This window comes from Sorex fumeus, unplaced genomic scaffold (assembly GCF_029834395.1).
Source record: "Sorex fumeus unplaced genomic scaffold, SorFum_2.1 ptg000008l, whole genome shotgun sequence".
NCBI classification, from domain to species: domain Eukaryota; kingdom Metazoa; phylum Chordata; class Mammalia; order Eulipotyphla; family Soricidae; genus Sorex; species Sorex fumeus.
Window position 1 is genome coordinate 55,243,212 of NW_026606065.1, and position 14,792 is coordinate 55,258,003.

At 44.2% G+C, this 14,792-nt stretch overlaps 1 protein-coding gene across 1 annotated transcript in view; it reads right to left on the minus strand.

Annotated features, from left to right (window-relative positions):
* Nucleotides 1-14,792, minus strand: part of PIBF1 (progesterone immunomodulatory binding factor 1) — a 195,526-nt gene that overhangs the window by 31,818 nt on the left and 148,916 nt on the right. The window contains exon 16 of the mRNA XM_056109817.1: nucleotides 9,352-9,436. Within this exon, the coding sequence (XP_055965792.1) occupies nucleotides 9,352-9,436 (85 nt within the window). The remainder of the gene's footprint in view (nucleotides 1-9,351; nucleotides 9,437-14,792) is intronic.

Here is a 14,792-nt window from a genome sequence, read left to right on the forward strand (position 1 = left end):
GCTCACAGAGGATCCTGATGTATCGGGTTTGAATGCCCTGCTTGGCTAGTGCTTCGATGACCGCTTCCATCTCAACAGAATCAAAGGCCTTCTTTAAACCAATGAACGTTAGACAAAGTGACATCTTGAACTCCCAAGAAACCTTAGTGAGCTTGGTTATCATGTGGATATGGTTGATCATGCTGAATCCTTTGTGGAGCCCGGCTTGCTTGCAAGGTTGTCCTTCATCTAGTGTTCTGCCAATTCTATTCAGGATGACTCGAGTGAACAGGTTGCAGATGACAGACAATAGGCAGATCGGGTGATAGTTGCCAATGTCGTGGATGTCTCCCTTCTTGAACATTAGTACGGTCCTGCTGGTTTTCCATTGGGATGGAACCTTGCATTCAGACAGGTAGCATGTGAAGAGCCGAGCAGTGCATTGATGAGTATTGGTGAGTATGGTGTTTAACGAAAATTGACTAAATGTAAAGCTATTTTTAAAAATTGGGGGACTGGGAAATAGTACATGGGTTAAGGCTCTGGCTTTACACATGGCAGGTGCCTCGTTTGATCCCTGGTACCACATATGATCCCTCTAGGACTGTCAGGAGTGATCCCTGAGCAAAGGTAACCTCTGAGCACAGCCCAGTGTGGCCTAAAAACTAAATTTAATATATATGTATACACACATACATATATACAGGTTCTGAGGCTGGAGGGATAGTAAAGCATTAGCTCTAGCCACACAGGTTCTGATTCCCCCCAAGTAGCATCGGGCTTGGCTCCTGTACACCCCAAGTGTGGCCCAAAATTCAATAAAAATACAGGTCTGGGTCCAGAGCGATAGTACAGAGGGTAGGGTGTTGCCTTGCACACAGTCAATTCAGGTTCAATCCCTGCCCAAGTACCACCAGGAGTAATTCCTGAGTAGTGCAGAACCAGGAGTAACTCCTGAACATTGCTGGGTGTGACCCAAAAAGCAAAAGTATATATATGTATGTATATATATGTGTGTGTATATATACACACACACACACACATATATATATATATGTATATATATATATATACACACTGGAGCGATAGCACAGCGGTAGGGCGTTTGCCTTGCACGCAGCCAACATGGTCGACCCGAGTTCGATTCCTCCGCCCCTCTTGGAGAGCCCGGCAAGCTACCGAGAGTATCCTGCCCGCACGGCAGAGCCTGGCAAGCTCCCCGCGACGTATTCGATATGCCAAACACAGTACCAACAAAGTCTCCAATGGAGACGTTACTGGGCCCGATTGAGCAAATTGATGATCAACTGGAGGGCCTTTACTTTATATATATATATATATATATATATATATATATAGGCTGGAGCGATAGCACAGTGGTAGGGCGTTTGCCTTGCACGCAGCCAACATGGCCGACCCGAGTTCGATTCCTCCACCCCTCTCGGAGAGCCCGGCAAGCTACCGAGAGTATCTTGCCCGCACGGCAGAGCCTGGCAAGCTACCCGTGATGTATTCGATATGCCAAACACAGTAACAACAAAGTCTCCAATGCAGATGTTACTAGGCCCGCTCGAACAAATCGATGAACGACGGGAGGACAATACACACACACACACACACACACACATATATGTATATATATATATATATATATATAGTTATATTAAAAAAAATCCTGAATAGTTTTGGCAGAACACTAGATGAAGGACAACCTTGCGAGCAAGCCGGGCTCCACAAAGGATTCAGCATGATCAACCATATCCACATGATAACCAAGCTCACTAAGGTTTCTTGGGAGTTCAAGATGTCACTTTGTCTAACGTTCATTGGTTTAAAGAAGGCCTTTGATTCTGTTGAGATGGAAGCGGTCATCGAAGCACTAGCCAAGCAGGGCATTCAAACCCGATACATCAGGATCCTCTGTGAGCTGTATTACGGATTCACTACCAGGATCTCACCATTCTACAAAGAAGTGATCATCGATGTCAAGAGAGAGGTTCAGCAGGGTGATACCATTTCACTGAAACTCTTCAGTGCCACCCTCGAGAACATCAAGCGATGACTGGAATGGGAAGGAATGGGTGTGCAGTTAGACGATCGGCAACTACACCACCTCTGCTTTGCTGATGACATCGTTCTAATAAGACCAAATATTAGCCAAGTGGCACAAATGCTGGCCGACTTCGACCATGAGTGTAGAAAGGTCGGACTCCAGCTGAATCCATGAAGACAATGTTTATGAGAAACGGTCTCGTTCCTTATGTTTCATTCGCTCTCAACGGAATGACCATCTCCGAATGCAACAGTTATGTGTACCTAGGTCGAGAAGTCACCATGACGAATGACCTGGCACCTGAGTTGCGCAGGAGGAAGAGAGCAGCTTGGAATCCCTTCAAGAGCGTTGAAGAAATAGCTAAGAGGACAAAGAACCTCTGGCTCTGGGCACATCTCTTCGATCCGATCCCACTGTTCTTTCTGCATTAACATATGCCTCAGAGACCTGGGCCCTACGAAAACAGGATGAGAACTCTTTTCGGGTCTCCCAAAGAGGAATCGAAAGAGCTATGCTTAGAGTATCACATTTCACTCAAATGAGAGAAAGAATCTGGAGTTCCAACCTTCATCGATGGTCAAGAATCAGGGACGCTGTCTTGTTTGCCAAGGCACTGAAAATCAGATGGGCTGGGCATGTAATGAGATTTGGAGATGACCTATGGACTAGAGTTGTTACCAACTGGATTCCATTGAATGTCAAAAGCTACACAATGGTCAGACTTCTTTGTCAAGACCCTGAAGGATCGGTTTGAGGCTCTTCGTGCTCCTAGAACGAGCAGACGCCATTGGGCTACACTAGCACGCCGCAGGAATGAATGGAGATGTTTTTGGCACCTGCTTGAGCAAATCGAGGATTAACGGGAAGTCAAGTGATCAAGTGACCATATTCACCAGTTCAGTTCAAGACACCACTATCACTTGCTGATAATGCTACCCCAATTGAGTTCTTATCACCACCCTTTGTACAAATACAAAAAGAATTAGAAAATGACCTAGCATCAGCTTCTTAAAAGTATACACAGTTTCCTATCGGACATTTAGTTCATGAAAGATTCTTGTCTGGGACTGGGCATGAGGCTCATCAGCAGAGCATCCGCTGTGCACTCAAGGAAGAAGTGAAGTGGAAGATATCTGCCCTCCTCTTGAGAGCTTATGATCTGAGCATACATGAGAAACTGTACAAAGAAAGGGAGAATTAGGCTTACTAAAGGTGACCGGCAAATCTTATTTTTCTAAGGTAAACATGAGTGGGTAAGAAGGAAAAAAAAGCCACTGACAAAGAAGTCTCCTGGGAGGAATGTTCACCAAGAAAAAAGTCATTCTCAGTCACTCTCTTATCTCCACATGGAATTTTTAATCTGAGGACTTGCTAATGTTAACTAAGAGTGAGATATTTTCAGAGGCTCTTTCCTTTACCTTTATTTAAAAAAATATTTGAAGTTTACATATTTCTTGTTTTATGTTTAAGAGATTGTCTTAGTATAAGACATTTAAGTGTTAAAAAATTATAATGCACTTGAAGGAAAAAGAAAAAGTCATTCTGAAGCACCAAGAGTGAAAAAAAAATGAGAGTGATTATAAAACCTGGATAAGTTATTCAGAAAATTCGGAGTTTTCTGGCAACTAAGATAAATAAGAAACTCATTAAACAACACAGTTTTCATTTTCTGACAGAAAGAAAGAAAGAAAGAAAGAAGGAGGCAACATTTTTCCTGGAACCAGTATAAGGAATAATTCACCAAGAGTGAAAAAAAAAGTGAGAGTGATTCTAAAACCTGGATAAGTTATTCAGAAAATTCAGAGTTTTCTGGCAACTAAGATAAATAAGAAACTCATTAAACAACATAGTTTTCATTTTCTGACAGAAAGAAAGAAAGAAAGAAAGAAAGAAAGAAGAAAGAAAGAAAGTGGCAACATTTTTCCTGGAACCAGTACAAGGAATAATTCACCATGAGAATATTTTTGGGTCTAAATGGCAGGAAGGAGAAAGATCAGATGCTTTTTCATTAAAAACAAAAAAAGCTTTAGGGGCCAGAGAGATGGTGCAGAGGGGAAAGTGCTTGCCATGTACGTGGTATGACCCCAGTTCCATCCCTGGCACCAGATATGAGCCCCCAAGCACCTCCAGGAGTGATTCTCGAGTACAGAGCCCGGGAGTGATCCTTGAGCACAGAGCACAGAGTGATCCCCGAGCACAGAGCACAGGAGTGATCCCCGAGCACAGAGCACAGGAGTGATCCCCGAGCACAGAGCACAGGAGTGATCCCCGAGCACAGAGCACAGGAGTGATCCCCGAGCACAGAGCACAGGAGTGATCCCCGAGCACAGAGCACAGGAGTGATCCCTGTATTTTGCTAGCTGTAAGGTAGGATTAAAATGAAATCTTTTGGGGGAAGCTAGAGGATAGTGCTGGGGGTCAAATCCAGTGTCGCATGGGCTTGGCATGTGCTCTGCCACTGAGTCACATCCTCAGCCCAGTGAAAGTTGGAATAATGGTATCTACGTGGAGTCTAAAGTATGTAGTATAAATTGAGGAAGTACTTAGCAGAGCACAGATAATAATGCCTTAAATAATAGCATAGGGAAACAGAGAGATGATACCAATTTGGGGGGTGTATTTCAGGGCACTGAACACAGCACCTCGTGTACCTGGGTCCTCTATCACTGAAACATATTCCCAGTCCAAGATTTCGTTTTGAGATTCTGTAGAGGCAGAGAACATGGCATTAAATTGTGCCTCATGGAGAGAATTTTGGAAGGAGAGATAATTGTCCTTCACCCCTCCACTACGCTTTCAGAAAGTTTCACTGAATATAGTTATGGATGGAACATGGGGAATTTAGATTGGAGGGATGTGGGGAGGTATGAGATCTCAATTCAACTGATGATGATTACATCCTTTAGTTAGTATTTGTTACATTACATTATTACATTAACCTATTATCTTTAGCCATGTACTCTGAAAAAGCAATCTGAAAAATGCTCTTATTCTCCATCTCACCTCTCTTCGCATTTTATTAATTGATTAAAAAAATTGGCCTATACTTGGCTGTGCTCAGGGCTTACTCCTGGTTCTGCATGCAGAAATCACTCCTGGCAGTACCTGGGGGATCATATGGGGTGATAGGGATGAACCCAGGTCAGCTGCCTACAAAACAAGTGCCTTACCTACTGTACTATCTCTCTGGTCCCTTGATTCACATTTTAATGCATTTTACTAATGGATTAATAGATCTTAATTGGCTTGTTTGTTTTAGGGCGACTCAGCAGTGCTCAGGAAACCATGCAGTACCAAAAATTAAATTCAAATCTGCATCTTCATCAGCCCTTGTGCTATCTCTCTTGCCCAAAATATCATATTATAAAGTTGGAAATAAAAAGCACCTCTCCCGGAAGGGAGCATAAAATGAGGCCCCCATAACCATGCCACTGGACTCTGCGCCAGGCTGTTTTCACTCGGGGTGCCCCAAAGGGGGGCGGGTGAGAGCCCTCCCTGCCCCCACAGACCCAGCCTCAGCAGCCGACCTCCACAACCCAACTGCCGCCACACTCCAGGCCACTTTCCACATGAGGCCGAGCTTCACATATGAGTGAACATATTCCTGGACACATCATAAGACACTCCCTACCCATTTTCCATAAGTACTATACCATATTTGATGGGGTTCAGACAAGAGGAAACAAATCACAGAGGGAAATATATATATATATATAATGCATATGTACATATTTTCAGACATATATACCAAAGCTCATATTACCCAAACCTTAATAACATGTTAGTGATATCCTATAGAATGTTTTAATGGCTCCTGCCAAACTAGAACAATCTTCACACTGTTTTCCATATGAACACTTTTTTGTATGTGTGTTAAGCAGTTCTTCATAACAAACAATACAGAATATATTCTTTCGTTTGTGTTTGGAACAGGGCTTGGGGCTTGGGATGGAAACATTCCAAATTTGGTGGAGGGAAGGTGTAATTGTGGTGGGACTGGTATTTGAATATTGAATGTAATCAAATATTGTGAAGTAACTTATAAAATAACAAAAATTAAAAAAAGAAAATAAACACATCACTCATATTTCCAAATATACAACACCCCTTTTTAACATTTAAATGCTGAAAATATACTGAATATGACGGCAAGACTGATCTCATTTCTAGAAACCTTCATCTCACAACTTAACTGCTAAGAGAAGTTATTTATTTTTAAAACTTTTCTCTTTTTGGGGGGGGGTGGAGGTGGGGGAAGCCACACTGACAGTGCTTGGGGCTTATTCCTGGTTCTGCACTCAGAGATCACTCCTGGAAGCTTCGGGGACCATATGGGGTGCAGGGCTTGAACCAGGCCTGCCATGTGCAAGGCAAACCCCCTACCCGCCATACTATGGCTCTGGTGCTGAGAGAAGTTACTTATAAGCTAATCATGTTGAATTAATGCTGTCTGTCTACAAACATAGAGAAACGTACAGAAAGAAGCCAGTGGCCATGCCAATTGTCAACCAAAAAACGATCTCACTGGCTTTCTTTTTTCTCTTTTTTCTTCTTCTTCCCCCCCCCCCCCCCCTTTCTGGGTCACACCCAATGATGCACAGGGGTTATTTCTGGCTTTGCACTCAAGAATACTCCTGGAGGTGCTCAGGGGACCATATAGGATGCTGGGAATTGAATCTGGGTTGGCTCCGGGCAAGGCAAACGCCCTACCCGCTGTTTTGTTTTGGATTGCATCTGAGCATGGTGGTGTGGGGGAGTCAGTGGTATCAGGGATCAAACCCAGGGCTCTGGCTTGCCCCTCAGGCCTGGCAGCCACTGCCTTGCTCCTGGCTTCCTTCCTGCTTATTGAACACAACTGAGCCGGCAATTTCATGTCAGATTACACGACCATATACTGTCGCACCAGAACCAAGTGACACTGCCCAATAACGAGTTTTGAAATGTTCGTTTGGCTTCCTTATGAAGTACCAGTGTGACCAGAGAAAACTCAGCTGACTGCAGTGATGACTCAGAATTTTTCCAGGGTCCTGATGGGTGAGGCAAGCTCGAGCATGCCCACCATGGGCACCCGGGACCCTCAGTGCGTGAGAACCTCCAACGTTCTGCATCTGAGGGGCTTCGTGGGGCTCACCCTAGTCTCAGCCTTGAGTTTCACTTAAAAAATATAACACTTATCAGTTGTCCTTACCCAACTTTTATCTATTGGCTATTTTGAGCACTTAGACCTCAGAGTCACAAACAGAAGAAATTAATCTGCAGACTATCTTATTGGTTAATTGTTCAAGGGGACAGAGAACGCATTTCCCTGGTTCATGGACTAATCTTTGACTGTGGAAGCTGCTTGCTCTTGCATCTGCACACAATATACAAACTGATATAGAACTCTCTTAGAAAATGATAAATAGCTATGTGTGGTGGTGTGGGGAGTCAGTGGCATCAGGGATCAAACCCAGGGCCGAAAATTTTTCCTTTTTCACACACGTTTTTTACCTTTGTGTGAAAAGGGGAAAAAGTTCCCCTCCTTTAGCTGCTTGGTATTAATAAAAGTCACAATGTTGGGTTATTAAAGGGCAAAATGAAGGTATTATTAAATATGTAAAAATTAACAGACAATTTTATTTTCTTTTTTTGGCTTTTTGGGTCACACTTGGGAAGTTACTCCTGGCTCTGCACTCAGGAATTACTCCTGGTGGTGCTCGAGGGACCATATGAGATGTTAGGATTGAACCTGGGTCAGTCATGTGAGAGTTAAATGTCTACCCTCTGTACCATCACTCCAGCCCCAACTGACAACTAATTAATTAGATATGCATCCAGGTGAATTTCATATAATGCAGCAGTTGGTAGACAATTTATGTAAGTAGTTTCATATTGCTAATAATTTTCATGTTTAAATAATATATTTTTTCCTAGAACTACTTAATTATCAAGCCACTAATACTATTCATTTTCATTTGGAACATAAATAATGTACTTATTCAGATATGATGTATAAGATGTAGGAATGAGATAATAAGATGTCACGTGGCCGCGAATGCGGCTGTGTGCTTCCGGGAGCTGTGTTTTATAGTCTCTGGGTCTTGGCCGTTGATGGGATTACACGGCGCCAGGGGGCCAGTTGGTGGGTGTGACCCCTGCCTACTGGAAGATGGAGGATCTGGGTGGAGGATGCTCATTCCTACTTTGGACAAACTGGCAGGCTACCGAATGTAACCTGCCCACATGGCAGAGTCTGGCAAACTCCCCGTGGCGTACCCAATATGCCAAATACCAGTTACAATGATGGGTCTCGTTCTCCTAACCCTAAAAGAGCCTTGAATATGGCACTTTTTAAAAAATCTCAGGGCTAGGACGAAGGAGACATTACTGGGGCCTGCTCGAGGCAATCAATGAACAACAGGATGGTCGTGATCGTGGTCGATGTATAAGATATAAAAACTTGCTTGTACACTTTTCAGAGTCTAGTATAATTACCACAATTCTGAAAAATACTTACGCAGTTTTATTTTATTATATATTAAAAAAAAGTAGCTGATGGATTTAATGATATATTAGGTACTATCTCTTAGAGATTTAATTTTAAGAACATCTTTGAAAATGCGCATACTGAATAAATCAGGTTTCTGCAGTTTAAAAGTAATTATTAGGAGACAGAGATGTACTAAAGAAATTATCAGGGTGCTGGAGAGTTCAACAGACTCATGCTTTGTATCTGGGAGGCCTGGGCTCAACTCCCAGGGCTGGAGAGTCACCTGAACCCCACTGGGGCAACTCAATAGTAAAGGACGTGGAAGTCTAATGGCATGAACGTGGCAGGAGGAGCTAATAAGAACAGACATTCAAGAGTAAAGAAAGCAAAATTTTCTTCTGAATTTCAAATTAATTAAAATTAATTTCAAATTAGTTTCAAATTAATTCATAAAAATACAGTATATCACGTGCTGCGCAGAAAGGACTAGATTATAGTTGATAGATTATAGTTTATATAATTTATATAGTATATAGTTAAATAGATTATGTAGATTATCGTTGAGATGCAAATGTCAAAAGTTACTAATAATCATGGATAACTGGGATCTGGTAATATTTTTTTCAGGGGGAGGTTCCCAAGTGGTGCTTGGAGGCTCTGCGTGAGTACACCGTTGGTTTAACGCAAAGGCCTGAGGATGGGGCGCCGAGACTGGCAGGAGACCTCCAGGAAAGCCGCTGACTGTGCAAGTCACGTACCCATGCTGTCTCTCCAGTGCCAGCGGCCAGTAATCTTAATGCAACAGGAAGCTCATAGGGGTAAGAAAATCAGGAGAAATATTTAAAAGTACCTCACGGTGGTTTAGAAGTTGTTCTAAATCTAATGACATCTGATTCTTCATTTGGAGTAAAGCTGACTTTTCTTTATTTAAATTGCTGGGAAACAAACAAACAGAAAACAGCAAGTTAAAAAAAAGGCACATGCTAGTATCTATTTAACTGATAGAAAGGGGAAAAAATTACAAATAAAATTGTTTGAATAAAAGAGAAGTTTATTGTCCATAGTATCAGAACAGTGAATCTATTTAAACAATGGCCTATTTGGTAAGAATTCTTTCCCTCCCTCTCTTTTCTCTCTCTCCTCCCTGCCTTCCTATCTTTCTTGATATTTGGGTCACACTCGGGGGTACTCAGGGGCTACCCCTGGCTATGTGCTGGGGAGGTTCATGTGGCACCAGGGATCGAACCTGTGGCTCCCCAGAGCACAGGCTCAGCCAACTGTGATGATTCCACAATATGCCTTACATTATGCATTAAAAACAAAAACCCAAAACCCAAAACCCCTCCCCACTTTCCCCTCACACATACCCCAAAACAGTGTAAAGTCATCAACTTAAAATCAATTAGGTTAAAATGCTTTACAAAAAAAAAATGCTTTACAAAAAAAAAAAATCAAGGGACAGTAGTAGGTGCTTCGAAAGAACTGGCAATTTGAAGGATTTGGAAGAAAAAGGCCCCATTCCTCCTCCTTCCCAGCACCCGAGGGCATCAGTGAGTTCTCATCACCCTCTGAGCCCCTGGAAGTCTGGTCACGACCCTGACTGACAGTCATCTGCAACTGTTCCACTGCACTCTGCCTTCTTCAAAGCCCCCATGCAGACCACCCCACTGAGCCTGAGCCTGCACATCTGGAAAACGGGAAAATAATACTCAGGCATGTCAAAGGGATACGGGAATTATCTAATGAATGATTATATAAAACATCGAACACATGAAACTCTCTATAAATGCTCTACAGTGTTACTAATTTAGATGAAAAACAGGCATCGGAGGAAAACAGTAATTAAATGCCAGTAAAGGTAAGTGCTCAGCAGAAAAACAAATAGACTTTTGGAGTTAGGCGCAGAGATTGTGGCGAGCCACGCATCTGAGGAGACCAAATGATAAAAAGGAAACTGAGTCCCCTCCCCACCCCTCAGAGCAAGACCAAAAATGGGGCCGGAGAGGGAGTACAGCAGGCAGGGCACTTGCTTGTCTGCCGCCGTCTCAGGTCGATCCCTGGCATCCTACAAGGTCTCCTGAGCACCGCCAGGAGTGATTCCTGAGTACAGAGCCAAGAGTAAGCCCTGAGCGTTACTGGGTGTGGCACCAAACCAAAGCAAAACCAAAGAAGTATGGCCCAAATACAGAAGTTTATGTAACTCCAAGAATTCTAATCTACCTTTCGTTAAAATCACTTGAAGACAAATACTTTTCAAAATTAACAGAGCCAGTAAATAGGTTTAAAATTTGTCAAGGAGCAGATATGTACTAATGTTTAGAGCATGCGCGCGCGCGCACACACACACACACACACACACACACACATACAATGCACACATTCACATCCAATTACACACTCTCAAATACTAACAGGACAAGCAAACAAAATGTAGTGTAACTGAAATGGCATGGGGATGCAAATGAAGGGATTTACCTAAACAAATTCCTAGAAACACCTTCTAGTTGACTGCCTGCATAAAGTGAATACCTAATATTGAAAGAAAAAAAAAAGCTTGTTGCATCCAGTAAAAGGTGGGTGTGGACCAGGGAGAGAGCTCAGTGGCCAGGCGCCATGAGAGACATGCCTGTGGGTCCTGTGGGTCGAATTGCCACTCGAGCCCCACTTGGTCACCTGAGCAACACTGGATGCAGCCCTGAAAGCCTGGAGACCACACCGTATCCTTATATTCTGTGGCCTGTGGTCTACCGGAGCACTGCTTGGGAGGTTAAAAAGAGAGTAACTGGCTAAGCTGCTCTATAAGGCAACTCGGCGCTATCTGTAAGACAGAGCTTTATCACAAGCAGCAGAAATTCCACTGACTAGACTCAGCTACGTGTTTTCTCAGTCTTGGCCTTTGCTATAAATACAAGCGTCAGTGCCAGGGACCAAATCCACAGCCTCACGCATGCCAGGACTGTGTACTATCACTCACCAGGACTATGTCCTATCACTTGAATCGCATCCCTGGTCCTCTTGTATCTCTTAGACTAGAAGGGAGACCACTTCCCACATGTGGGTCTCCATTACACCATGTGATTATTCTTCTTGATTCTTTTAGGATGCGTGCAATTACTTATGGGAGGTTAGACTCCAAAAGACATATTCTATTCCATGGGCGAAATGTCCCTTTAAAAATACAAGGCTTCTATGGTGACTTGTAAAGCAAGCACAAAACAAATCTTACAAGCACAGCCATCGTAAATGGTATATTACCTCCATAATTGTTTAATTTGTTGTTAATTATTACTCAGAAATCCATGTTTATGGCGCGTTTCACCTGCTGTCTGAAAGCAGGTCCCTGACAAAGCGCCCTAACTTCCTGGATCATAATACTCGAGCTCAGCTCGCGAAGGAGGGAAAAAAAGAGGTCTCTCCTCTCTTCCATTACCTGCTAAGAATACATTTATACACATGATTCTCTTTGGCAGCTTCTTTCAGCAGCTGAGAACGATTAACCAAACTGCAGAAAAGTACTATTGCATTACAATATCATGCAATAATTTTATAAAATAGCTTTAAAAGACTCGAGCCTCCCCAGGCTTAGTGCTGGGGCGGGGGGGGGGGGTTGCTTCTGGCTGTGCTGGGGATTGAACCCAGTTTTGGAGCAGATATCGCTATAATTTGCATAGTTATTTTTTCCAGGGGGTGTGTGGACCACACCTGGAGGTGTTCAGGGCTCACTCCTGGCTCATGCTCTGGGATCATTCCCGATGATGCTCGAGGAAGAACCACATGCAGTGCCAACCCTTGTGTGATATTTCTGGCTCCTGGATGGCACAGTTTTTTTTTTTTAAGATGGATGTTCTTTTTACTAGGAAAGCGTTAATTTTTGTTAAATTCAAGACAATTTAAGAAGCATGTTCACATTTTTGAGTCGGGGGATGGCATACCTGGCAGAGCTCAGGTCTAACTCAGTCTCTGTGCTCAGAGGTGCTTTCCCTGGTGGCGGCCGGAAGACCGTATGTAGTGCCGACCAGGGAACCAGGGCTGCCGCACGTAAGGCAGGCACTTTGCTCTTTAGATGCTCTCTCTGGCAGAAGTGCACTCACTGAGGATGATTGTCAGCATAAGATGCTGAAAACAAGACAGAGAGAGGCTGGAACAGCTCAAACAAACTTTATATGTGGGGTGCCCAGGCTTTGAGCTCTGGCATGCAATAGTCCCTTCAAGACTAAGCAGAGAAACCCCAGGAACAGCTCCGGTGCATCATGGGTGTGGTCTGTATACCATAACTCATATGCAAAAAAAAAACAAAAACAAAAACAAAACCCTCCACACACACACACACACACACACACACACACACACACACACACACACACACGTTAATAGTAAAAACTCAGAGAACATTTATTTATCTATTTATTGCTTTTTGGGTCACACCTGGCAGTGCTCAGGGGTTACTTACTCCTGGCTCTACACTCAGGAATCACTCCTGGCTGTGTTCAGGGGACTATATGGGATGCCAGGGATCGAACCCAGGTCAGCTGATTATTATTATTTTTTTTATGTAGGAGTAAAAAACTTTCAGTAGCTCTGAAAGTTCCTTCCTCCTGTATTGGACATTTGGCAAATCAGATGTCAGGAGTTACTTAGGTGTCTGGGTGTCTGACTGCAGCTTTGTTCCATTGGTCTGACTTTCCGTGGTAGTAAGTACCATGCTGTTTGGTCATTTCTCTCTGTTTTCGATTTTTCTATTTTGTACAACCAATCTGCAGTAGGGCGTTTGCCTTGCACATGGCCAGCCCGGCAGAGCTGGGTTTGATTCCTCCGCCCCTCTTGGAGAGCCTGGCAAGCTACCAAGAGTATCTCGCCCGCACGACAAAGCCTGGCAAGCTACCCATGATGTATTCAATATGCCAAACACAGTAACAAGAAGTCTCACGATGGAGACGTAACTGGGTCCGCTCGAGCAAACTGATGAACATCGAGAGGACAGTGCTACAGTGCTATGTAGGAGTGCTGCTATTTATTCAGTCACTGATTAGCTGATTGAATTGTGCATGAACTCCACCTTACTTTTTTCCCCATTTTTTTATAATTTTATTTATTGAATCACTGTGAGAGCAGTTACAAAGCTTTGGGTCTAAGTCTCGGTCATACAATGAACCTTCACCAGTGCCCATTCTCCACCAGCAAAAACCCCAGTATACCCCCATCCCGTACCCTCCCCCTACCTGTGGAGCAGATGATTTCCACATTACTCTCTCTCTCTACTTTGATCACATTCGATATTTCGACACCAGACCCACCATTATTATTTGAGATTTTACCCCAATACTCATCTGCTGAAAAGGTAACAGTAGACAATTTGTATTCTACTGCTGGTTATGAATAACATATGATGTCGTGTGGTTGCAGTAGAGCCACGTGATTTTGAAATTCTTAAATTTTAACACTTAAATCTGGAGGGATTTCTGCCAAAACTGCTGGTCTCCGAGATTTGCTCCTGAGTCTCTGGGATCATGGCCGTTAAGCAGCTTATCAGGAGCCAGAAATGCCGTTTGTGAGCAATGACTTGGGGTCTCGTTGGGGTGGGGAGGACAGGCCCGGCTCCACCCTCATCCCGTGAGGCCCAAAATGTCTCATCACTGCGAGCCCAGACCTGACTGTCCAATGGCCTCTGGAGAACAACGGCCAACGAGCCGCCAGGGGAAGCAGGCGGAGGGACAACACCCTTTCCCCGCTGGGGTGGCCCGGCGACAGTAACCTACTGCGTGGTCCGGACACATTTCTGTCAAAAGCTACTGGGTTTCGAGATTTGTTTCTGAGTCTCTGGGATCAGGGCCGTTAAGCAGCTTGATCAGGAGCCAGAGAGGCCGTTTGTGGGCGATGATTTGGGGTCTCGTTGGGGTGGGGAGGACAGGCTCGGTTCCATCCCCATCCCTTGAGGCCCAAAATGTCTTGTCACTGCGGGCCCAGGCCTGACTGTCCAATGGCCTCTGGAGGATGATGGCCACTGAGCCGCCAAGGGGGAAGCAGGCGGAGGGACAACACCCTTTCCCCCCCTGGGGTGGCCCAGCGACAGTAACCTACTGCGTGGTCTGAACACATTTCTGCCAAAAGCTGCTGGGTTTCGAGATTTGTTTCTGAGTCTCTGGGATCAGGGCCGTTAAGCAGTTTGATCAGGAGCCAGAGAGGCCGTTTGTGGGCGATGATTTGGGGTCTCGTTGGGGTGGGGAGGACAGGACTGGCTCCATCCCCATCCTGTGAGGCCCTGCATGTCTTGTCACTGGGGGCCCAAACCTG